General features: G+C 45.9%; 1 protein-coding gene across 8 annotated transcripts in view; it reads right to left on the bottom strand.

The window, feature by feature from the left end:
* The window catches only part of PAMR1 (peptidase domain containing associated with muscle regeneration 1), a 154,441-nt gene that overhangs the window by 17,996 nt on the left and 113,049 nt on the right, over positions 1–23,396 (bottom strand). For all 8 annotated transcript variants that reach the window (XM_064576643.1, XM_064576644.1, XM_064576645.1 and 5 more), the window contains 3 exons: positions 17,558–17,672; positions 13,192–13,409; positions 10,658–10,765 (listed from right to left, as the gene is read on the bottom strand). In XM_064576643.1, coding sequence (XP_064432713.1) covers positions 10,658–10,765; positions 13,192–13,409; positions 17,558–17,672 — 441 coding nt within the window. The remainder of the gene's footprint in view (positions 1–10,657; positions 10,766–13,191; positions 13,410–17,557; positions 17,673–23,396) is intronic.

Genomic DNA, 23,396 nt, shown 5'->3' with positions numbered 1-23,396 from the left:
TTCACAAACACCACTGGGGTCTCCACTCACTTCCACCACCCCACCCAATAAAGAGCTGGGCTGGTTCTCATGCACACACACTTTGTGTGTGTGTGTGTGAGAGAGAGAGAGAGAGAGCTCATGAGAGAGAGATATCAATTCTTGGGTCTAACACTGGATCTTTTAAAATCAACAGTACAGGGACACCTGGGTGGCTCAGTCGGTTAAGCGTCTGCCTTCGGCTCAGGTCATGATCCCAGGGTCCTGGGATCGAGTCCCGCATCGGGCTCCCTGCTCCGTGGGGAGCCTGCTTCTCCCTCTGCCCCTGTCTCTCTCTCTGTCTCTCATGAATAAATAAAAAAATAAAATAAAATAAAATCAACAGTACAATCATATTTTGAGCATCCTTCAGACAATGCAATCCTGAAATATGTTATTCAGCATTGATCAAAGGCTTACCTAATATTGTAAAGAAACAAGCAAATGCTGATAGAGCTGACCTGAACTCCAGTCCTCTATTAAGTTAGCCTCTCAAAGAAATATTTTCATGAGGTATCTTAAGCTGAGTTCTCCCAGAAGCAGGCTGTGAGACAGAGATTTGAATGCCAGTGGTTTATTTAGGTGGTGGTCCCAGGAAGGACAAACTGTAGTTAGACAGGGAAGTTCCCATTATCAAGACAGTCACCACTGGGGGCCACTGATGCTCAATGCCATTGGGAAACTCTGAGAGTGCAGAACCTGCCTCTGTCTTATCTTACCTAAGGGTCAAGGGGTATGATGAATGCAATGACCAAATGCAATCAATCATTTGTTGAAGGATGATGGGATTAACGTTAATTTCTCAGCACCTCCTGTCTGCCCATATATATGAACCAGTAGGCTTTGGGAGCCCAAGAAAACCCTTAAGCAGAGTTGCAGGAGTGTGGGTTGGAAGCCAGTGGGTCAGCATACATATTAATGGTGTAAGCTTAAAAAAGCCCAGCTACCTTTTTTTTTCAGGGGAGGTGGAAGGATCTAGTTTTTAGAAATATTTGGTATAAAAAGAGATTAAATCTGTCATTTACAAGACAGAAGTAGAATACATTTCCCCAGCACCCATCTTTAGATAAGGAGAAAAAAAGGAGAGAGGATGTAACAAAATGGGTAATATTTGCACCTCCAAATGAACTTGTGTTCACTTTCACTTAATATACAATTAGGGCCACACCATCTAAGGCATTTCTCTGTTTGCCTTTGCTGCCAGAGAACTCAGAATCAGAGACAATTGAGGCTGATCATTTTACCAGATGCAAATGTGGACGCTCCATTTCACTCTCTCGTCCCCTCTAATGTTCTCTTTCATTCATTCTTACCCTGCTTCTAAATCATTTTGATTCCTTGTAATTACTATTATTTATACCTTGCTTGCCTTCAGAAATGGTTTGATATAATTTACAAAACTGCACATCAAAAAACATACATTTCTTTTCTCGAAATTATATGAATGAAATATATTTGTAGTAGCTAGACAGCCCCGGTTAAAAAAAACTAAGCCAGGGTACTACTTTGTCTCTTTAATAAGAGCTGAATTTCAGAGATGCAAGATTATCTGAGAATGTCGGCAAAGAAAACAGATCCAAAGTCAACACAATTCGTGACCCCCTTACCTAGCTGGTCTTGGGGGTTGGGTGATGGAGGCATGTTGGTCTCAATTCTTAGTATACTCTTGGTATCCACCCATTCTCACTTGTCACCAAAATCAAGGAAACAGTTTGTGACAGAATTTCCATTCTGTTTGGAAAAGGCTTTAACTTTCCCACTGGGCCTTTGTTCATTCTGGAAACCTGAATGAACATGAGAGCAACACCCAGAGACAAGCACTGGCTGGGCCCTCCTCTCTTCTTCATTTCTCCTGTTCAGCTTATATTTGAGTGTAGTGTCTTTCGGTCAAACCCATCATCTTTTACCTCCATAAAGGTCTCCCCCAACCAGGCATAATGACACCAACTGGATTCCCCACCGCAAACCCTTTTTATCTCTTTCCAGCCAATGGAACTCTGTCCCCCTGAAGTTTTTCAGCCCTCTGTGGGTGCGAATGAGACAGTATCCATGCGAAATTATGCTTGGATGGCACACACTGCTATTTATTCATCTGGCAGCAATTTGGAGGCTGAGGCTTACAATTAGCTATTTGATCTTAATCAGTATTGTCCTTGGCTCCTGGTACACTGTGTCTTTTGGATACCATTTTTCCGGTGTTTGGATGGCCTACTTAGACAGCAGACACTGCCTGTGTCTAAGAGACAGGTCAACTTTGAAAAATGTTCAGAAAGTACTGGCCATTTCACTTTTGTTCAAAATCAACCTGACACGTCCTTATTTGGTGGAGTAAATGAGTAACCTACGTAAGGGGTAGAAACTTAGCTACCCTCCACCTGGTGGACCTGCTCGGTGACAGTCTTCTCGAGGCTTCCCCAAATCTCAGGTTTCTGAGTCAGCTACTGGGAATGAGGTGGGAGGTGGATAACAGTGCCTTCTGGGGAAAATGTCCCTGAGCAGTGTTTATAGTCAATTTTTCAAAATATAAGAAATACTCAGCATGGAAATCACCCAAACTAGGCAGTTCTGTTCCATTTAGCCTTGGGGATGAAGAGAATGAGCTGTCGAGCACATCTGAGTCCTAAAAGACTTTGCCCACTTAGTAATGCTCATTGCCACCGTCACCATCTCCAAAGGCTTTCCTACAGGAAGTTGTGGCCAGAAACCCTGTGGTATGTGACACTCTCCTCTGCACTTGAGAAAGGCTAAGACTGGAGTTGTTTTATGGTTCTGCCAAATAGGAGGGAAAAAATATACCAGTAGTTTATTTAGGTGGTGGTCCCAGGAAGGACAAACTGTAGTTAGACAGGGAAGTTCCCATTATCCCCCTGCCTTATTGCCCCAGTTCCTCGTACCTAACAGACACTCAAAAATGTTTGGCTCTATGGGTCTGTAAAGTGACGAGGATCACAGTACCTACCCCATGGGGACGCTGAGACAATGAAATGAGACAAGGTCAAGTAAAGCACATAGCCTGGCCCATACTGAGAACAGAGATGGTAGAGACTACTGTTGTGGTTTTTAATACCTGGATGCCAGTGGAAAGGTCTTATGTTTTGTAGAGAGGAAGATTTTATCATCTGAAGCAGGGTGAGGGACAGGTAGTGAATGCCCCACGAGGCAGGAGCCTTTAGAGAAAAGTGAGGGGGGCCTCTAGCTTCTGTCAAGGGGCTGGTGACGGTCTCCAGGCCCATAGAGGCAGGGATGTTTGTTCCCACCAGAAGTTAATTCTGCTTTGCTCTCACGTTCTCCCACTCTTCACATCCTCCAGTCTCTTCCCTCGGTGACAGGCAGCCCACCCCCCCTCTAATGGATTACCTCTTAACCCAGAACCAAAATAAAATCTGCCTCCTGCATTAAGTCCTGCCTCAGTGACCTCATCTGCCAAAGCAAAAGCCAAGAGGGCCCTGTCAGGGGCAGGCTAGTGGAAGGAATTCTTAGTAAAACGATGGTGGGTCTGGCCCTCTCCACCCTGATGGGTGCCCCATCCTGAGCTCTTGGAGACAATCAGGCTGGAAAGTTGACCGTGTGCCCTCACCTGTCCTCTTATTATCTACTGGAATGATGTCCATAATGAAAAGGATTGCTGACTCGCAAAACGCACCCCTAATATGCCAGCCACCAAGCATCTGACCCTGAATGGGGTATAGCAACGCTTTGGTTAGGAGGCCAGAGGCCAACGCTTTGGTTAAGAAGCCCATGGAGCCCATCAGGGTTAATGCTAAAATGTGACTTCATCTACACAGACTCAGGTTCATCCAACAAGGAATGATTCAAATGAAAAGGAAATGTTTCCCATGAATTATAAAACAAACAAACAAATACCTTGATAACTATATAAAGGCAGCTTTTCCTGTGTTCAGTAATAGTTTTTGCTTTTCAGGTATTAATCTAAAGGGGATGGCATTCCTCTAAATACACCAAAAAGGACGTCAGAGATTCATTACCATGTCAGGAAGGGAAATAGAGGGGAGGCTCAGGTGTAAGGAGGTGTATGAGAAGGCAGCAGTCCATTAGCTCACGGTCTTCTTGGGCCTCCTCCAATTTCTGAAGGCTCTGGGCTATCAAGTACGTGTGGGTACCAACTATGGGTTCCTCAGGACTCTTCCCTCTACCGCTCAAGCCATCTCAAGCCAGACTGTTCATTCTCTTTATTGCCATGTCCCTCTAATAAAACATCTAAGTGATGGTCTGGAGCACCAGTCTCCTACATGACCCCCCGGGGACTGACATACAGCCTACCCCATGTTAAACGAGTGACTTCTGAAAAACCCCATGAGAAAAAGGGAGACTGACCCCTAACATGATGCTTGGGTAACCTACCCTGGAGCTTCCAAATCCAGTTCCTCCCGGGCATTACTCCATTCATCATTTCTCACAGCCTCATTTCTGGGCTGCCCTGGTTACAAAGGCTCCCCATCCATCATGCCCAGTGTGGGTGTCTTCTGGGATTTAGGATTCCTCTATGACAATGACATTGGCAGTGACTACTTGCCCTGTTAAAACCAGATCCTTCTGCCTGTACCTAAGTGCAGCGGTAAGCAATACTTAGTATCGGCAATGATTTGCAAAAAGCAGTTCACAGAGGAAACTTAGAAAGTTGAGGGGAGAATTCTCCTAAACCCTGGAACCCCAAGACAGGTGTGTCATAATCATCCAGTTTGTAGAAACTGGTGCTGTTCTCCCAGCCCCTTATCTGGAACATCCCCTACTTTCTGCCAAACTTTTAAATGGCCATAGCAGGGGAGGCAAAAGAGGGTATTATGCGAAATGAAATAAGACCGAGAAAGACAAATACCACACGGTATATACACTCATATGTGGAATCTAAAAAAAACAAATGACTAAACAAAAAAACCCAAAAAGCAGAAACAGACCTATAAACACAAAGAACAAACGGGTGGTGGCCAGAGGGAAGGAGGTGGGGGATGGGCTAAATGGGCAAAGGGGAGTGGGAGACACAGGCTTCCAGTTAGGGAATGGCTAAGTCACAGGGATGAAAGGCACAACACAGGGAATACAGCCAATGACACTGTAGTAGCCTCGTACGGAGACAGATGGCAGCTACAGTGGGGTGAGCCTCCCATAGCCTATACAGAAACTGAATCACTACGTCGCACGCCTGAAACTAATGTAACATCGGGTGTCAACTATGCTCAAATAAGAAAATTAAAAAAAAAAAAAAATGGCTCCTATGATTCAACTCAGTGCCTTATGTGGATTATTTCATTCCATTCCCCACAAACGCTCTGAGAAATACGTGGTATTATTTTTCTGAACTTTATAAATGGGGAAACCGAGGCTCACTGGAGTGAAACGGGCTGCTCAAGGTCATTCGGCTGGTAAATGGTAGGCTAAGAGTCAAACCAAGGTCTTTCTGCCCAGAGAGCCCAATCTCTTCACCCCAGGATGTACCATCTCCCTATGGACAAAGGGGGCCCTGTCTTCCATAAATTAAGGCTAAGCCCCGCCCTTGGAACTGGGTAAAAGCCAGTCCACAATTCCATGTTTACGATGTCTCCCTCCCCTGAGAGGTCTTGGGACAATCTGCACGCAGCCCACCATAGCCCAGCATCTTCCATCTATGACAGGAGAGGTGAGCATGATCCACTGGCGGGCTTGGCACATTCCCACTGCATCAGTGTTACTGTTTCCATGAAAACCCCAAAGTGCCTAATCACTTATTCTGATGAGAAATGCGGTTGCCCCTTTGAAGCTAAAGTATAAAGCGTGCCTCTCATCTGGGGCTCTTTCTTCCCAGTCCTTGGGACAGGCTAGTGGGAAACCTTCTCGTGCTCCAAACCCCAAACGAATCCGGATTCCCCAGTGTTCTTTAATTGGTGGAAGCTGATTTGTTTTGTTCAAAGCGCGTCAGAGCCCGCAGTGTGAGCACTGTGCCCCAAGATTTAGCCCGTTTCATCGTCCTTCATTAGGATGCAGGGGAAAGCCCGGGCATCGATAACTGGGCCAGGGAAACAAAGGCAACATGGAAACTGGAGCGAGGCGATGAATCCCTTGCTCTCCACTTGTACAAAACAAGATTCCCACCATTTACTCAAGAACTTATTTTGTCCTTGTGCCCCATACAAAGAAACAGGAAACTTCAGAGGAGGAAAAAAAAGTTGGGGGGGGGGAACTCGTGGTTTCTTACACGGTGGCCCAGGGAGGTTGGGGCCACTGAGGGTGCTGGCAGGAGGCAAGCTTGACCCCAGAGCTCCCCATGTTTTGCTCTCAGAGGAGGTCACCTGGGACCAGGGGAAAGTTGCTCCTCCTTAGGAAACAGCGGGAGGAGAGATCTGGGGTAGCAGCAATACAGACTGCATGGGGACCTTCAGCCTCTTGACGTGGGGAAAGAGCCCAGCCTGTATGGGTCGCTTCTTCCTCTTCCTTTGCTACCCCAGGAAGTCCGGGAGCCAGACCTTTCCTCAGAAAATGGAAAATAAATCCATTTTCAATTTGACAAGAAGAGACCCTCGTCTCTCAAATGTGAGTTCTGATACTTATTTTGAGGACTGGTGATTATAACGGCTCATCTTGTAAACTGGTGAAACATTTTGGGGACCATTTTGGCAATACCTCTCCAAAGTTTAAATCTAGGATGCTTTGAACTAACAGTTCAACATCTAGGAATTTCTCTTACGAAAGTACCTCTAACATATGAATCAAGAAATCGGTGTTAGGGGCGCCTGGGTGGCTCAGTTCGTTGAGCGACTGCCTTCGGCTCAGGTCATGATCCTGGAGTCCCGGGATCGAGTCCCGCATCGGGCTCCCTGCTCGGCGGGGAGTCTGCTTCTCCCTCTGACCCTCCTCCCTCTCATGCTCTCTGTCTCTCATTCTCTCTCTCGCAAATAAAAAAAAAAAAAAGAAATCGGTGTTAGGATATTCATCTCTGCCCTCTTTATAATAATAAATTAAGTATGGTATCAAGTCCATCTTAAGGGATTAGATGAACATATATGATGGTATATACATCCCTACAAGGGAATACTAAGAAAATCACTTGTTTTTAATGAGGTAAACCAACATGAGCTGGCCTGGGGAAAACGTCCATGATGCAGGCACTGAAAACCACAAGTTAAAAAATTGCATGTATACTTTAATCCACTTCTGTTTGAAACAGGGTTTCTCAACTTGGGCATGGCTGACAGTTGGGCCAGATCACTCTCGGTCTGAGTCTGCCTGGTGCCCTGCACAATGTTGAGCAGCATCTCGGGCCTCCACCCACTAGATGCCACTGACAGCCTCCCCCCTGCAATTAGGACAATTAACAATGTTTCCAGATGTTTCCAAAGGCTCCTGAGGGCGGGAGTGGGGGCCAAAATCACCCTCAACTGAGAATCACTGGTTTAAAATAGTGATTTATCGGGGTGCCTGGGTGGCTTAGTCGTTAAGCATCTGCCTTCAGCTCAGGTCATGATCCCGGAGTCCTGGGATTGAGCCCCACATAGGGCTCCCTGCTCAGCGGGAAGCCTGCTTCTCCCTCTCCCACTCCCCCTGCTTGTTTTCCCTCTCTCGCTGTCTCTCTGTCAAATAAATAAATATTTAAAAAAATAAAAAAATACTGATTTATCAACAACTTAGGTTTGCACATCATAGGAAAAAAGTCCAGAAGGACCACAGTAACAGTGATTCCACTGGGAACCAGCATGGGTCAGGGAAAATAATATTCTCTTTTTATTTGATACACTGCTGGACAATTTGATTATTTTTACAAGTATATCTTTCTTCTGTAAGTAAGCAGAAAATCTATTTCTATTCCAGTCCCACTCACATTCTTAAATATATACCAAGAAAAGAATGAGAATAGCTTAAATCAAGAGACAGGGAATCGGGATTCTCTTTGGAAAAGAGTGACAGGCAGATTTTACCTGGGAAGGAAAGTCCTTTGAGAGGACTAGGCAATGGGACAATAGGACACGATGACATGACCAGAGCTTATCAATTGTTCATCTGTCGAGAACTGTGTCTGGGAAACTGAATAATATAGGAACTGTGGAATTCTAGCCTCGAATTTTGAAGTTGATGGAGACCAGTGCCTTGTGCTCTCTGCTTCAAATCCTTTATCTGCTAAAAGAAACATCCATCCATTCTCACAAAGACTTAGGGAGGACAGACCACTAAAGCAGTATCTATGAAGTGGTTTCCCCTCATCAGATTTGGTGCAACTTAAATAAAAGATGGAATTCTCATTCATATTTGATTTGGTGCTTTTAAAGCGATTTTGTAAAACAAACGCCTAGTTCAATTTGGGCATTTCAAGGTTTACAGAATCCCAGAATACTTGAGCTTCTTGTTCATTTTGAAGCAATTTCCTCCAGGGATATTTTTCCAGTTCAGTGGTATACTCATGAGGAAAACAATAAAGTAAATCCCCCCCCCCTTTTGTTTTTCTAGCTAATAGGCTACTCTAGAAAACCACTAAGGTTTGTTTGGAAATTACAAGGTAAACTGTCACAGCCAATTTTTGTAATGCTTCCCTCATTGAACTCCTGCTGAATTTCCTAGAAGAAAAAACAAATCTAAATCTTACAAAAAGTAATAAAACATTTGGTCCCCCACACGAATGCCAACAAATGATGTATCAGATATCCACCACCAATACTTTCACCTAGTTACAACAACAAGATACTGAGGAAATTGGGGGTTTTGAATGACGTTTTAAAAAGTAGCTAGAGAGAATTTTCTTGTCCGTCTATGCTGGTGTTCTGAGACCAGAAGTGATTTGAGACAGTTCGTGACTCAAGTTATGAATCAATTCATAATGACACATTTTACATTCTTTTTCATTATATATATTTGTTTTGTTTTGCTTTGTTTTCTAGATAGAATGACAATGCTGAAAAGTCCATGTTTGGCTTGTAAGCAACTCATTAATATTCTAGTCACAACTTTTGATCAATTTCTCTCCCCCCCGAGCCCCCATCCCTACCCCTGCCCTGATTTGACCCAGCTTCTTAAAGCATTTTGGCTTATTTGGTGATATTTTACTTCTCTCCAATTTCACCTTGTTTTTCAAAGCTCTAGTTATTGTGCAATTAGTTAGTTCATCAAGAAATTAAGCTCCCCCCCCCTCTTTTTTCTCCCTCTGAATTTAAAAGGTAAAGCTCAGGATTTGCCATTGTTAAGATTCCAGATTCACTCTATACACACACTTTTAAAACAAAGAAAAAGCAGCATTTCTCTTCTCTGCCTTGCACACAATACAGCAGGTTCAAACGAGACGGGAACCATGAAGCAGAACATCTTTTTCTAAGCATCCAGCATAACCACGCTTCAGTCACCTGTGCCAACCCAAAGCAAGGGATGCTTTCAGCAGAATGCTGTGTCACACTCGAGGACACACTGTTGACACCATGGCTTCTGTCTGCCTTGTTTACGAGGAAAACTCATGAAATTGATTGAAGAATGGACGAACTTTATAGAATGCTATCAGACCAGGGCTCGTTATAGGATGACCCCAAAGTACCTACGCCTGATAGTTACAAGGGGTTGTAGCAGATGCTGCTGGTGATCTGCCCTCAGATGCCTTTTCACCGCTTCTGTGGGCCCCTTGCCTTCCCCATCCCCCAGTCTACATTGTTTTGCTTCTATTGGCCTGCACCTGAGATCTCTTTGACTATTCAAGGGCTACTGGAACCACTCGGCCCACATGCATAGAAAATCAGCCATGTTCTCCTACTTGCCCAGGGCAGCCCCTGGCCAATGGCTGATTGCAGGGGGGCCATGAAAGCCCAGCTGCCTTGCTATAAAGTCAGGACCCACCCAGAGATGTAATTCACATGCCAGATTCCATTGAGGCTGGATTTTGCCTGAAATCACACCTTTGCTTGGCTTCCCTGCCTTCCCAGCCCAGCTTCCCCACTCCCTTGCCAGCTTCTCTGGGACCATGTTCTAATACATCACCTGCACCCACACTCGCCACTCAGGATCTGCTGGGCAGAAACCCTACCTAGGCTCTTATCTGTCCTCCTTTGCCTTTCCCCCAAATTCTGAATCTTCTCATTCTTCTGTACATCTCATTCCGTGCTGATAGCTGTAGTTCATGACACCTGTTTCCGGTCTCAAATTTCTGTTAGGACACATGTCACACACAAGCCTTGGTTACCAGAGACCCCTGAGAAATGACTTCTGGTCACGGTGTTGAGTTCCCCTGTGCCAAAGGCTTCAGACCATACAACAACATCCTGGAGTCTATGAATGCTACCCTGGAGCAGAACTCCAAAATTCAGATCTTACCACGGACAGGGAGTTCAGACTGAGAGCCACGGGAGGCTCTATGATGGCAGCTTTCTACTGTTGGCCCTTCTTCCGTGTTTTTGAGCTCTGGATATTATTTGAGGCCATCGAAGGCTTATCTTTTTGAGGGGTACTTGCAGCAGGTGAGGTCTGGAAATGTCAACGGGAAGACCTGGGTGGTTCCAGATATCCTGACTCAGAGGCTGCCCAGCCCCGAGAACCACTCGACGGGATTGTCCATATTGCGTGCCACCCTGGACAGACCATCCTAAGCATCAAGGAACAACAGACTTCACAAGTTCCCAGAGCCCTCTCCACGCCAGCCCCACAGACACCCTAACTCCCACTCCAGAGGCATACTCACAGTTTTCACAGCGCTGCCCAGTGTAGCCTGCCAGGCAGGCGCATTTGTAAGATCCGGTTTTGTCAAGGAGGCAAGTGCCATCATGGAAACAGGGAGAAGAGGAACACGCTGTAAGAGAAAAGGCAATTTCCCTCAGTGTCACTGCATGGTGAGGCAATCTCTTCAAGCCTGGAGCCTTGATCAGAGTCTTGCTTGCCTCTTAAAGTCTTCTTCTTGCAATACTTTTACTTTTTTTATTGGATTCCTGCAACCATTGTTTGAGAATGCCTAAAACAGGTACGTATCTGTTGTTATGTGATATTTTCAAAGGCTCCATAAGTATGCTCCTATGGTCTGAAGAGCCTAAAGCCAACACAAAGAGGTATAACACATGATTAGGGCAGAAGCATGCCTTTACCCCTCCTATAGGGACTCCAAGGGAGGGAGGTAGCCTCCGGGAACTTTTGATCATCTTTTTTCAAGAAAGCATCCTGGGTATGGAGGGAAATGAACTGGAAGATCATCATGACACCATTGAAGATGTACTTGAGAATTTCCCAACATGCATTCCGTAAACATTAGTCCCTCAAGATGTTGATGTGTTCAACTAAGAAAGAGTTGTGGGCTTAAATGTGGTGGGGAAGTGCTACTCGTATTAAATGATAATTAACCAGATTTCTTTACTGCAAAACTTCTCAGAATGTTCCACGTCATAATTTGCACTGCATATTTCTCAGAACGCACATTAATGCCTGGCCTTTCCCAAGCTCATCTGACCTCAGAGCCTGCGTCTTTACAGAAGACTATTTTTCTACAGAGAACAACTTTGGGAAACAGTGGTCTGCGTGCTAACCACTAACCCCACATTCATTTACCCTGATATGGAAATACACCGCCTGGCCCAGGTCCACAAGCCCGTACTGAGTGCTCGTCCTGCGTGAGGCACCGGAGTCGGACATTCTGCTTACCAAGTCAGAGCTTTCGGACAAAAAATATACAAGGACTATCGCCTGAAGCATAATAGATTTGGTGTTAGGAAAGAGCAGAAAGTGTCCTAAGACGCTCCAGCGGGGGCAAAGTCACAACCCACTGGACGAAGAGAAAAGGTTTAGCAGAGGACAATGAATGGGATACAAACCCTGAGGACTGGGATTGGATGGGCAGATGTGGAGGAGCTGACCTTAGCCTGAGGAAAAAACCTGAGTACAAGCACACAAACCGGGGAACTGGAAGGCTGCTATCTACTTGACAACACAGACCAGCATTTCCCAGAGTTCTCTGGTGGGGGTCAAGGAGCCCCCTTCCGAGGAGGAAGAGGCCCTCCTGGTCCTTCCCCCAGTCCCAGGGTCACGGGCTGGTGAGCCACTGCTGCTTCTCCCGGGCTTCCCTGACAGCCAGCCCTGCTGACTTCCAGAAGACCCCCACACCTGTCTCAAGTGTGACCCTACCCAGGCTTGGCTGGCCCTATAGTCCCAAGGGCAAGGACCAGCCACAAGCTGACCACACCACAGCACAGCAACCCAGCCTCCAGAACCCCCAGACCCCCACATCCTCGGAAGGGAGCGGGCACACAGATGAGCAGTAACTGCGGAGAGCTCCCGTGAGACAGTCTAAGGGAAGGGCAGGTGGGGGGGGGGGAGTGTGTGTGCCAATCTTGCCGAAAGGACAAGGCTGCAGAAGGATGACCCCCCACCCCCACCGCCACCACCACCTTTCCTGAGGGTTTTGTATCATACCTTCCATAGGAAGCCATAGCGATCAAAATTCACTACAACGCTTACTTGAGTATTTTTAAAAAAACAGAACTTGAAGCCTGAGCTTGGTTTGGAAAGCCGGATGCAGTCCAATCTCAGAACAGTGAGAGCTGAGGGTCCTTCCCTAGGATTGCGCATTTTGCTCATTTTGGTCCCATCCTACTTCCCGATATGAACAGGGCAGGAGTTCAAGTCAGGCTTAGAGTTACTCACAAAGTAAGTGGCATTTACCACTGAGTGAAACACTTTTAATGCCTATTTTGCAGATGCCAGAAGGAGGCCCAGGGCACACCTGCGGTTGGGCAGCTACTGAGTGCGTCCTATGTACCAGACACGGTGCTAAGTTCATCTGTTTCATCTCCCAGAACCTCCTTAGTGGAGCAGGATCTACGCTTTTTTCCTTATTCACTGATTAGGAAACTGACGCCCAGAGAAGTAGGAGAATTTACCCCAGGTCACACGGCTTCGTCTGCCCGAGCTCCAAAGCTAATGCTCTTAACCATCAGAGGCCCCCTGGAGGTGAGCCGTAGAACCAACGGCTTTGTGACCTTGGGCAAAGGGCTCGGCCTCCCTCTGCTCCGGCATCTGTACAAGGGCATCCATCATAGCTACGCTCCTGGTGAACATTTCTGAAGTATACCTTGCCATCTCTTTCTTCCTTCTCAGTGTGCAGGTTGCTTCCAAGAACCCAGCTCAGTGGGTTTTAATCAGGCTGAGCAGGGAGAAGGGGAGGAGCACAGAACGGAGAGGTCTGCCAGGAGTGCAGCCATAAAATACTACATTTGTCTCCGTGGCCGTTACCTGTGATCTCCTCAAAGATGGCACGGAAGCCGTCGAAATTCTTGGAGCTATCTGAATGGAAGAGGATATGGAGGGAAGAGCCCGTGCTCCGGATGGGAGCTGGCCGCTCATTGCCGCAGAAGCGCTTGATGATCTGGTCGCTGCTGCTGTCCCCATCACGGATCTCCACATAGTCATACTGGCACATGTAGTCGAACTCCAGGCTCAGCATGACGAACCTATGGGTAGAGAGGGGGACAGCAGGCAACAGGTGGGCCCCGGACCCTCGTGCGATCCCTGAGCGAGTTCAAGGCCAGATGATGAACAGGTCTCGGAAGAGCGGTGCCACTGGTCTGATCTGACAGAAAAAGGGTCCTGGACAATGTGAGGTCAGAAGAATTTCTTTTAGCCGAGGGGTACGTGTGTACTTGCATGCCCAGGCGGAGGGAGTCCCTATTCGTTCAGAGCATCTCTGCACATGCTGGCCTCTCTTCCAGGGGCACTTTCCACCCAAGCGGCATGGCTGGCTCCTTCCTATCCTCGGGCCTCACCTGAAATATTCTCTCCTCAAAGAGGTTTCCTTGACAACTCTTTCTAAAGGAGACCCCCTGTTCTCTTCATAATGGGTATATAAATTTAATTTATCTTCTTTATCTTCTTGATTTTGTGAGAGAGAGAGAGAGAGAGTGTGTGTGTGTGTGGTGTGTGTGTATGTGTCTGCAGGCACATGTGTACATGCCTATCTCCTTCACTAGGTAAATTTCTTGAGTGTAGGAGAGAACATCTGTCTTCTTCCACCATTGTTTGCATAGGGCCTAACACAGTGCCTGGCATACAGAGATGCCAAGCAAATACTGGTGAATAGATGGCTGAATGGATACAACAGTAAAATTTTACAACTGGAGGATGGAAAAAGGACATATGTCTTACAAAACTCAATAAAAGAACAAAATCTCTGCACATTCCTCTGTTTGATGGAAGGATGAGAAGGCAATGATCTTCTGGGTAGCACTAATTCTTGCCCTACAGAGTAGAAAAGGTAGCACTGTATCAGAATTTCAGAACTAGGGGAGATCTGATAAATCTGTGATTGCCTAGAAGGGTCTTGGGTTTGGAAATACGTGAATACATCAGATCCAAAAAGCAGAAGATGACCCCCAGCATCCAATTCCAAGGGACAGGATAGGAGGCAGCCACATCCAGACAAAGAGAGGAAAAGCCACTTTTCAGATAATTTCAAAGGGAATGCCTGGGTGTCAAGGTCACAGAATGTACATCTGTATCTTCTCCCTCATGTTTTGGAGAAGAATTAGGGAATAGGCAGAAGAGCTCACAACTGCCACCTGAAATGCTGGGACAAGGGCCTATTTCTACCACTTTGGGTAAAAAGTTCAAGTGCCAGGATTAAACACTAGACCATAGTGACAATCAATATATTTTGAATACACTTAAGGGTCTTCCTAAAAAGAAACCTTTTAACTAGCATTTTACAAAACATTTATCACAAAACCTTTTGTAAGGGAGTATAAGTCGCATTAATCATGCTTCGTGAAATGTGGTCTAACATCTAAGGACCTGACTTCTCATCCAGATGCCACTGTTAGCTCACTCTGGGCTCTGGCAGATCCATCCTTTCTCTGGATGTTAGTATCTCTGTCTGAAAAGGGAGGAGCGGGGACAAGGCCACCACCCAACAGAGACCACAGTTTTCTTCTGAAACCAAAATATGAGATATTGCAAGTTGTATTTATATCCATACCTTCGTTTGTACATGTACTTAACATAGATCCACGGCAGGCCTGCTCTGTGGTGGGCGCTGTTCTAGGTGCTGAAAGCACAGCAGTGACCCAACCCGATCCACCCAAGTAGTGCCAGCCCTAACAGGAAGGAGTTCTGATCTGGGGGATGAACAATAAGCAAGGAAACCAGAAGACAAGGTAATTTCATAGAGTATTAAGTGCTGTGAAGAAAATAAACCAGATAAGAGCATAAAAAATGACTGGGGAGGATAAGGTTTTTATACAACGTGGTCAAGGAAGACCTCTCTGTGGACTTGATATCTGGGCAGACACTTACATGATAAAATAGAGCCAGCCATGTGAAGGTCATGAGGAAGAGAGGTCCAGGCAGGGGGCTCTGTAAGTGCAAAGGCCCTGAAGCAGGAATGAGTTTGGCGTATTTGAAGACCTGAAAGAAGATCAGGGATGCTGCAAAATGGAGTGTAAAGGGGAGAGTGGTATGAACTGAGGTCAGCCAGAAAAGCAGGAGCCAGATCCTGCATGGTGAGGGGGTCTAGATTTTATTCCAAGCCTGATAGGAATGAGCAGAAGGTTTCAACAACAGAATTATGACTGGATTTAGGATTTTAAAGGATCACTCTTGTCACAGAGGAGAGAAGACAGCAGAACTGGCAAGAGTGGAAACATGGAATCCAGTTAGGAGGCCATGAGAGAATCAAGGTGAGAGATGATGGTGGTAAAAGGAGAGTAGTGGCATCAGAGTCAGAAGTGGATGCACTTGAGATTATTTTACACGTAAGAAGATAGATTTTGTGGGAGATGGAAAGATAGAAGGGGGGGCACCAGGAATGACCACTCACGTTTTGGTCTGAACATTGTACATGTGCATTAGTGTTTCTGTTGTTGTTATTATTATTATAACCGGCCAGCAGGTCCTGGTTTGACTGGAGGAAAAGAAATCTATATATTTCCAAGCCTCCCTAGGGGCCTCTCCTAGGCATGTGTTGTGCTTGTCCAATCACTCCACCATTTTGGATTTTTGTTTTGGGAGAGATTTCCTTTGCATCCTGGATCTTGGAAAAGCTCCTCAGAAGCCCCTAAGGGGACCACTGGTCTGGTCCCTAAGGTGCTGAAATAATATGTGGCATTTAACACCTGCCCTTATCATCCCTGGCAGACACCACCTGAAGCCCCTTAAGCAGAATGGTGTGGCCCATCAGGTGTTCCTTATGTTAACCTCCTTCTAGAAAAGTCCAATTAATGAGCCTCACTCCCAACCCCAGATCCTCAAGGAATGAGGAAATCAGCCACTGAGGGCCAGCTTTTGTGAGGAGAAGTGAGAAGGGGACCTGTTTTACTGGATCCTTCCAAGGCAGAGTGCTATATGTTGCCCCTCCTAGAGGACAGAGAGCCATCTGAGGAGCCAACTGGAATGTGGAAACCTCCATTAATCCATCCAGAAAATACTTATTGAAAACCTGTGCCCTCGAAGATTAGAGATTTCCATCACTGCCAACCTGCTTATTGGGCAGAAAGGAAAGAACTAAGTGGACAATGTCCCTAGAAATCCCAGAGGTGAGTGGGCCACACCGCTTCCCTAGAGAGGAAAAGGAGAGGTATTTGCCAGGAGAGAGGAGATATACTGGAGGCAAGGAGAAGTTCTTTCAACATTTATTCATGCAACAAATATCTATCAAGCTCCTATGGTGTGTACTGCACCATCAAACATCTCAGCATGATGACATTTCGGCTGTTCCTGGCACGAAGATGCAGCAGTGAACAGTTCTCACAGAACAGGACTCTCTTGTGTTGTTTATCGAGAGTTACAATAAAACTGGGTCTGTTCTTTGTACTATGACATAAATTAAATATTTGTGAGGACCTCAAAGCTCCATAAGAAGAAATGGCTTATCTTCCACACCAGGGAGAAAATTGGTTTATTTGTTATGGGGTGGTAGTTGTTTTCTGAGAACATTAGTGAAAGGAGCTGATGAGCACACACCCCAATCTGCAGTATAAATTCCTTGAAGATTGGATCTGTGCCTTTTATTTCTTCCCTTTCCTCCTGTAGAACCCAGTCACTGGGTGAATAGGAAGACTTGGTAAAGATTTGTGGGTGGATAGATTGCTATCAGTATTTTGCTTTGTTGGTATTAACCTTGAGTCAAAATTACCTAAGCCCACCCTCCCCTCCATTGTAGGGCAGTGAATGACAAATATATAATTGGCTATAGTTTTCCCATGGAATCGCCAAGAGGTCAAAAAAAGGGGGGGCTCAGTGTACATTTCCTGCTTTTTTTTTTTTTAAAGATATATCCATTTATTTGAGAGAGAGAGAGAGAGCACAAATCCGTGAGTGCACGAGCACATGCAGGGGAGGGGCACAGAGAGAGGGAGAGAGAGAAACTCAAGGAGACTCTGTGCCAAGCAGGGAGCCCAACGGCAGGGCTCTATCTCATGACCCTGAGATCGGACCTGAGCCAAAACCAAAAGTTAGACACTTTCACCAACCGTACCACCCAGGCACTCCACATTACCTGCTTTTAAGAATAAACTGCTGATGGTTAGCCTGTGGTCACTAGGATCCAGGGCCCTCAGTCCTCTTACATATAACCCCAAACTCTCTAATTCTGACCCAAGCCCCTTACCTTAGCTGGATGATGAACCCAGGCTTGGCATGAATGGTCCATTCACAATGAGCATTTAGAGGGTAGCTCTCCAACAAAATCTGACCCTTGGAGGCTCGCAGAACCTGGCCACATCCTGGGAAGAGAAGATTGGGGCATGGAAATGGGAGTCAAAAGGAAAGAGACGATAGAAGGTCTCAAAGAGCCTTTGAACTCAACCCACACCCCTGAGAACAGAGTGGAGAAGGAAATTACTTTCTCAAGCACCTGACAATATGCTAGGCAATTTGCATAGGTTAATTCACTTAATCCTCCCAACAGCTTGAAAAAAAAGGGAAGTAATATCATTCCAGTTTTCCAGCTGGGAAAATGCATAACAAGAGAGTTAAAGAAATAGCTTGTCTAGCCACTAAGTGACAACGGAGCAGAGATTCAAACCTGTGTCTGAATTGAAAGTCCAAGCCACTCTATCATCCTGCCTCTCCAAGACTGCCATATGCCAACCTGCTGACTCCGCCCTAAAAGGCTTTGGAAGTAGACACTGCGGTCTTTGTCTGAAGCCTCAAACTGCATAAGACCCCTGGTCTGTGTGCCCTAAAGGTCCTCTACCCCACAAATATGACCCCAAAGCAACTCTTTCCTGACCCCTTTCCATCCAGTTAGAAAATTTGTGTCAATTTGTTCTATATGTAATTATGTAATAAATGTGTCCCTGATGCATGACACCAAAAAGGGAAATGATCTCCAACCATTTGGACTGGATTACTGGTTTTCTGGGGTTTTTTTTCCCTAGCTCCCAACCCCTTTTTTCCAAACAAATTCTTTTGAATGCCACCAATCAAAAAAACATGCACCCAAGAAGTTCTCCTGCTTGAGGTGTGGGGGTCCAAAGCCCTCTTCCCTTGCTATCACCTTGGTTTCCCCGAGTTACCTCCAAAGAATTGTCAAGAAAACCACTGGACTGAGTCATCATTAACTTACATCGTATTTCCTAGTGTTAAGATAAGCACAGGTGTGTAAGATGCATCCTAGTTTTACAAAAGGGTTTGGGGGGAAATGTCTCAAATTGGTTTTAAAGAAAAAAAATTATCTGGGTCATATAAATAAATGATATCTCCTACCAGAACTGCCAAACTATAATCCTTTGGCTGAATGTGGCTCACTGCCTGTTTTTGTGCATAAAGTTTTATTGGAACAGAGCCATGCCCATTCTTAATGCCTTTTCTATGGTTGCTTTCCAGCTACAGAGGCAGAGTTGAACGGTTCTGACAGGAGACAGCAGGGCCCACGAAAATATTTACTATCTGCTCCTCCACAGAAAAAGTTTACAGAAATCCAGTTTGACCTCTGTACAGAGGTCTGTACAGAAATCCAGTTTGACCTCATAAAGTTTAGATATGTAGTTATAGTCAGTAACCCCCCAAAAGTATAAATTCTCATTGTTTAAAAGAAAAGTATTAACATCAGTTGCTACTGCCCCATAGCCGGATGATGGTGGTGATCTTTCTACAACGTTAGGAAAAGAGCTCAAACTCCGCTTTTGACAAGCTGTGAGGTCTGAGGCTTGTTACTTTTGTGGAAACCACTGGTGGGTTGGTTGCGCAAGTCCTCTCTTCATTTGGATTTTTATTGCTGCTGTCCTGGTCCGCCAATGGGAAGCACCATCCACCACTTTCCACCGGGGTTTCTTGTCTTGCTTGGCCTCGCTCTGCCATCCCTCTCTGCAATCCATTTCCCCAGTATTTGATTCTCCACACAGCAGCCAAAGCCACCTCTTAAATAAATAAATCAGATCACATTACTCTCTCGATTCAACCCTCCAAAGGCTTCCCACTATGCAAACACCTTCCTATAACGTCCATGGCTCTGCCTCACTGAGGGCCCAGGCCCACCCCCACTCATCTGCCTCCTCACACAGCCCCAGCCACACCGGCCTCCTTTCTGTTCCCAACTCAGGGCCTTACCCTTGCTGTTCCCTTAGCCTGGAAGGTTTGACTTCTTCCACATCTCCTTTCTTTGGGAATTAAGTTCAACTGCCCTTTCTTCAAAGAGGCCTCCCTTGACCACCCAGCTACAGTGGACCTTTGTGTCTCTGTAGTAACTGTCCTCACTCTATTTTTTCTTTTCTCCATAACACATATCACTAATTGAAATTATCTAGCTTATTTGCTTACTCTCTTTAGAGGAGCTGGGACCTTTTTTAGCTTGTACACCTAGAATGGAACCTGGCATGTAGCAGGTGCTCAGTAAATAGCTGTTGAATGAATGAATGATGATATTATCAGCCAGGCCAGGCACTGGCTGAAAGATTTACAAACGTCCTCTCATTTAATGCTCATGAGAAAACTCGGAGAACAACATTCATCTCCCCATTTCCCAGAGATGGAACACTAAGGATGTAAGAATTTAGTGACTTCCTCAAGGCCAGATGACCAGGAGGTCAAGACTGTAAGTGACTGTTTTAGCTGTAAAGCACTGGTTAAGAATGGAGACTTCAGGGGTGCCTGGGTGGCTCAGTCATTAAGCGTCCTGCCTTTGGCTCAGGTCATGATCCCAGGGTCCTGGGATCGAGCCCCACATCAGCTCCCTGTTCAGCAGAAGCCTGCTTCTCCCTCTCCCACTCCCCCTGCTTGTGTTCCCTCTCACACTGTGTCTCTCTCTGTCAAATAAATAAATAAAATCTTAAAAAAAAAAAAAAAAGGAATGGAGACTTCAGAGCCCCACTGCCCTTGGTTTGAGACTCAGCTTTATCTTCACCGGCTGTGTGCTTTGGGCAAGTTACTTCCTCTCTCGGAACCACAGGAAACCTGAGTCAAATGGGAATAAAGCTGACACCTACTTCATATGATTTTGTGAGGCCTGAATCAGATTATGGGTGGAAAGCCCTTAGCAGAGACATCAGTAAATGTTAACTCTTGCTGGTTGATGGCAGAGCAGGGATTTGAACTTGGATCTGTCCAGTACCAATGCTGGGTCTTGGCTGGTACACTCAACTGTCTTGGGGGCTTACTGATCCAGCCCTGTCCCATACCATTTTGAAGCAGTAGGATTCTTCCACCCCACCGGAGAGATACATTGAATCTCCCCGCCTTCCCCATCCCGGTCCCATTTTCTGAAATGCACGTTCCTTCTTCCTGCACACCTCACACGCCATCGCCCTCATCCACCCATCTGCTGGCTACGGAAGTGATCTTTGGGTGTGAGAGACAAAAAAAGAAATCTTCCTGCACAGCCTCCACCCTTTGGGGACTGGCAGCTTCCCAGCCTGCAAGGTGTTAAATCCCAGCTCCCACTGCAAACCTCCTGCAGGGACCCCAAGTTAGAACCAGCAGCAAATGCTGCCAGTCTGCTTCCCTGCAAATGGAAACTGGTCTCAGACAGTAGGGAAACTGGACCTCTCCTCATGTCCTGGGGGAACTGGTGCCCATCCCTGTCAGGTCCCCTTGGCAGGACCATTCAGGCTTTAGCCAGACCCAGGATCTCATGCGGCCTCTGGAGAGGTTAGGGCCACCATTCCCATCCAGGTGCTGGCCCCTGGCCATGTGAGATGCTAGACCCCTTGTTCCGGGGCTGTCCTTCAGAAGTAGCCAGGATTCCAAATCACATGCCACAGCTCAGTTCTTCACGATGTTTTCCTTCTCACTCTAGGTGGGGAAGGGAAGAATTGGCCCCAAGATGGTGGACAAGTTCCAACCAACCAGACACAAAGAGGCCACTTCTCAGAAATGTGCTTGGGGGAAGGGTATAAGGCACCAGGAAGAGAAGGAAGGAGCCCTACTCCCTTCCCACGTCAAGGGGCTCCTTCAGCTCCCTGTCCACTCTTGTCTCTTCTCGGGGAGCTGGCGGGTCCGGGTGCAGGGCAGACTAAGTGCACCTCTCTGTCTAGGACAGAACAGTGAACACAGATGAGTGTCCCCGCCAAGGAAGTACTGGTGGCCAACCAAGCAGGTGGTCCTGAGTCTGAAAGACCAGAGCAGGCAATGGGCCCAGAAACGTGCTCAGATTCCCTGACAATGTCTTGCTGCGGGGGAAGTGGGGTGTGTGTGTGTATATGTGTGTAGGGGGTTTTGCCAGGGAAGCCAGACTCTCCCCTGGGCTCTCAAATCCTGGACTCATCTCCAGCCCTACCACCCCCCGACCCTTCTCTGTTGCTACAAGCCAACATAGGAGAGGCAGCTAGACAGACCCTGCTTCTGCAGAGCCGAAGGGAAATCTCCATTAATTTCTAAACTGGCAAGAGAGCTGGAAGGTTACCAACAAAAATGAACACCCCAGCATTCAGACAAAAGTCTCGCTATCTCCAGCATGGGGGATGGGGAGGGAAGAGCAAGAGACAGACACAACACACTTTAGAGACGTGGTTGGGTTTTGTTTTTTTTTTAAACTTTCCTCTTAGGGGTGTTGAGGGGGAAGGACTAAAGAAAGCAAGCATTCAGACACAGAGACATTTGCATTTCCTTCCCTCCTTCAGAGATGACTTGGAAGCAAGACTCATAATGATTAAGGGGCAGTTCGTGAAGCCAGGCTGGGTCCACACTGCCATTCAGCCTTTTACTAGCTGTGTGACCCCAGACAAGTTCTCCAGATTCTCTAGACCCAGGCTTCCTCACTGGAAATGAGAATAATACTAGTACCTTCCACCATGTTGCTGTTTTCTTTTTTCTTGTAAGGATTAAATGAGATATTTATGTAAAGCAATTAGCACAGTACCAGATACATAAAATGCTCAATAAATGGTAACTAATGGTGTTATTTCTCTTGAGTCTTGTCTGGATCTGAGACACTATTTTGGTACAAGACTCATGGCAGACATCCCATGTTCTGACCTGCTGCTCCACGGCTCCTAGGACAGTATGTGAAGGCACTTAGAACAATGCCTGGTTCATAATAAGTGCTAAGAGATGGCTTTTATCAGGGGCTCAGGTCTTAACCTGGAACAGTCACATGTCCAGGAATAATTCCATGGCTCACCCTATGATATGGCCTATAATCCCAATTAATTTGATACTTGACAGTGATTGTTTTTTTAATTGTTTGCCTCCCCCATGATGTGAGAGCAGAGACCTTGTCTGTCTTATTCATCCCTTTACAGGCATGGAGCAGGTGTTCAGTTAATTGTTAACTGAATGACTATGCCAGATAAAATCAAACATCTCCCTGCTCAGTCAAACCATTTTTAAAGCCCCTCCTCTTTGTCTCAAGTGGTCTGTCCACTCAGGTGAAATAACTGGCCAGCAAGAAACAGCATCTACCACTTTGCTGCAGAAAATCTGTCCTCCCCAAAGTCATCAGAATCTTCGCAAAAACAGCAGAGAGATAATGGAGCCAATGCAACTCAAAAGGGGCTTGGGTAGCACAGAGCATTCTGATTTCTTCATAAAAAAGGATTTCAGTCCTTTTTCCCTGAGCTTCAGTTTGGTTGATTTCTATTAAATCTGTGTTTAAGTTCCCTAATCCTTTCTTCCATTGTGACCAATAGGCTGTGAATCCCCTCCAATGAATATCTTAAGATCTCAGATAGTATAGTTTTCAGTTCTGGAATTTCCATTTGGTTCTTTTTAATACTTTCCAAATCTATCCTGAAATTTCTCATCTCTTCTTCCATTATACCTTTTCCTATAGAACCTTTAGTATATTTATTTTAGTTATTTTATTTTTTTAAGTAAGCTCTACACCCAACATGGGGCTCAAACTCATGACCCTAAGATCAAGGGTTACATGCCGTACCAACTGAGCCCTATTTTAAAGTTTTTTAAAAAATTCCTCGTCTGAAAATTCCAATATTTGATCATGCATGGTTATCTCTTCTGATTGATTTTTTCTCTTGACTGGAGATTATATTCTCTTGCTTCTTCACAAC

The sequence above is a fragment of the Mirounga angustirostris genome, unplaced genomic scaffold, assembly GCF_029215605.1.
Source record: "Mirounga angustirostris isolate CCGP_5_RB_7025 unplaced genomic scaffold, mMirAng1.0.hap1 SCAF_13, whole genome shotgun sequence".
NCBI classification, from domain to species: Eukaryota; Metazoa; Chordata; class Mammalia; order Carnivora; family Phocidae; genus Mirounga; species Mirounga angustirostris.
Note: the sequence above shows the minus strand (reverse complement) of the source record. Positions and strands in the feature narration are given on the sequence as shown.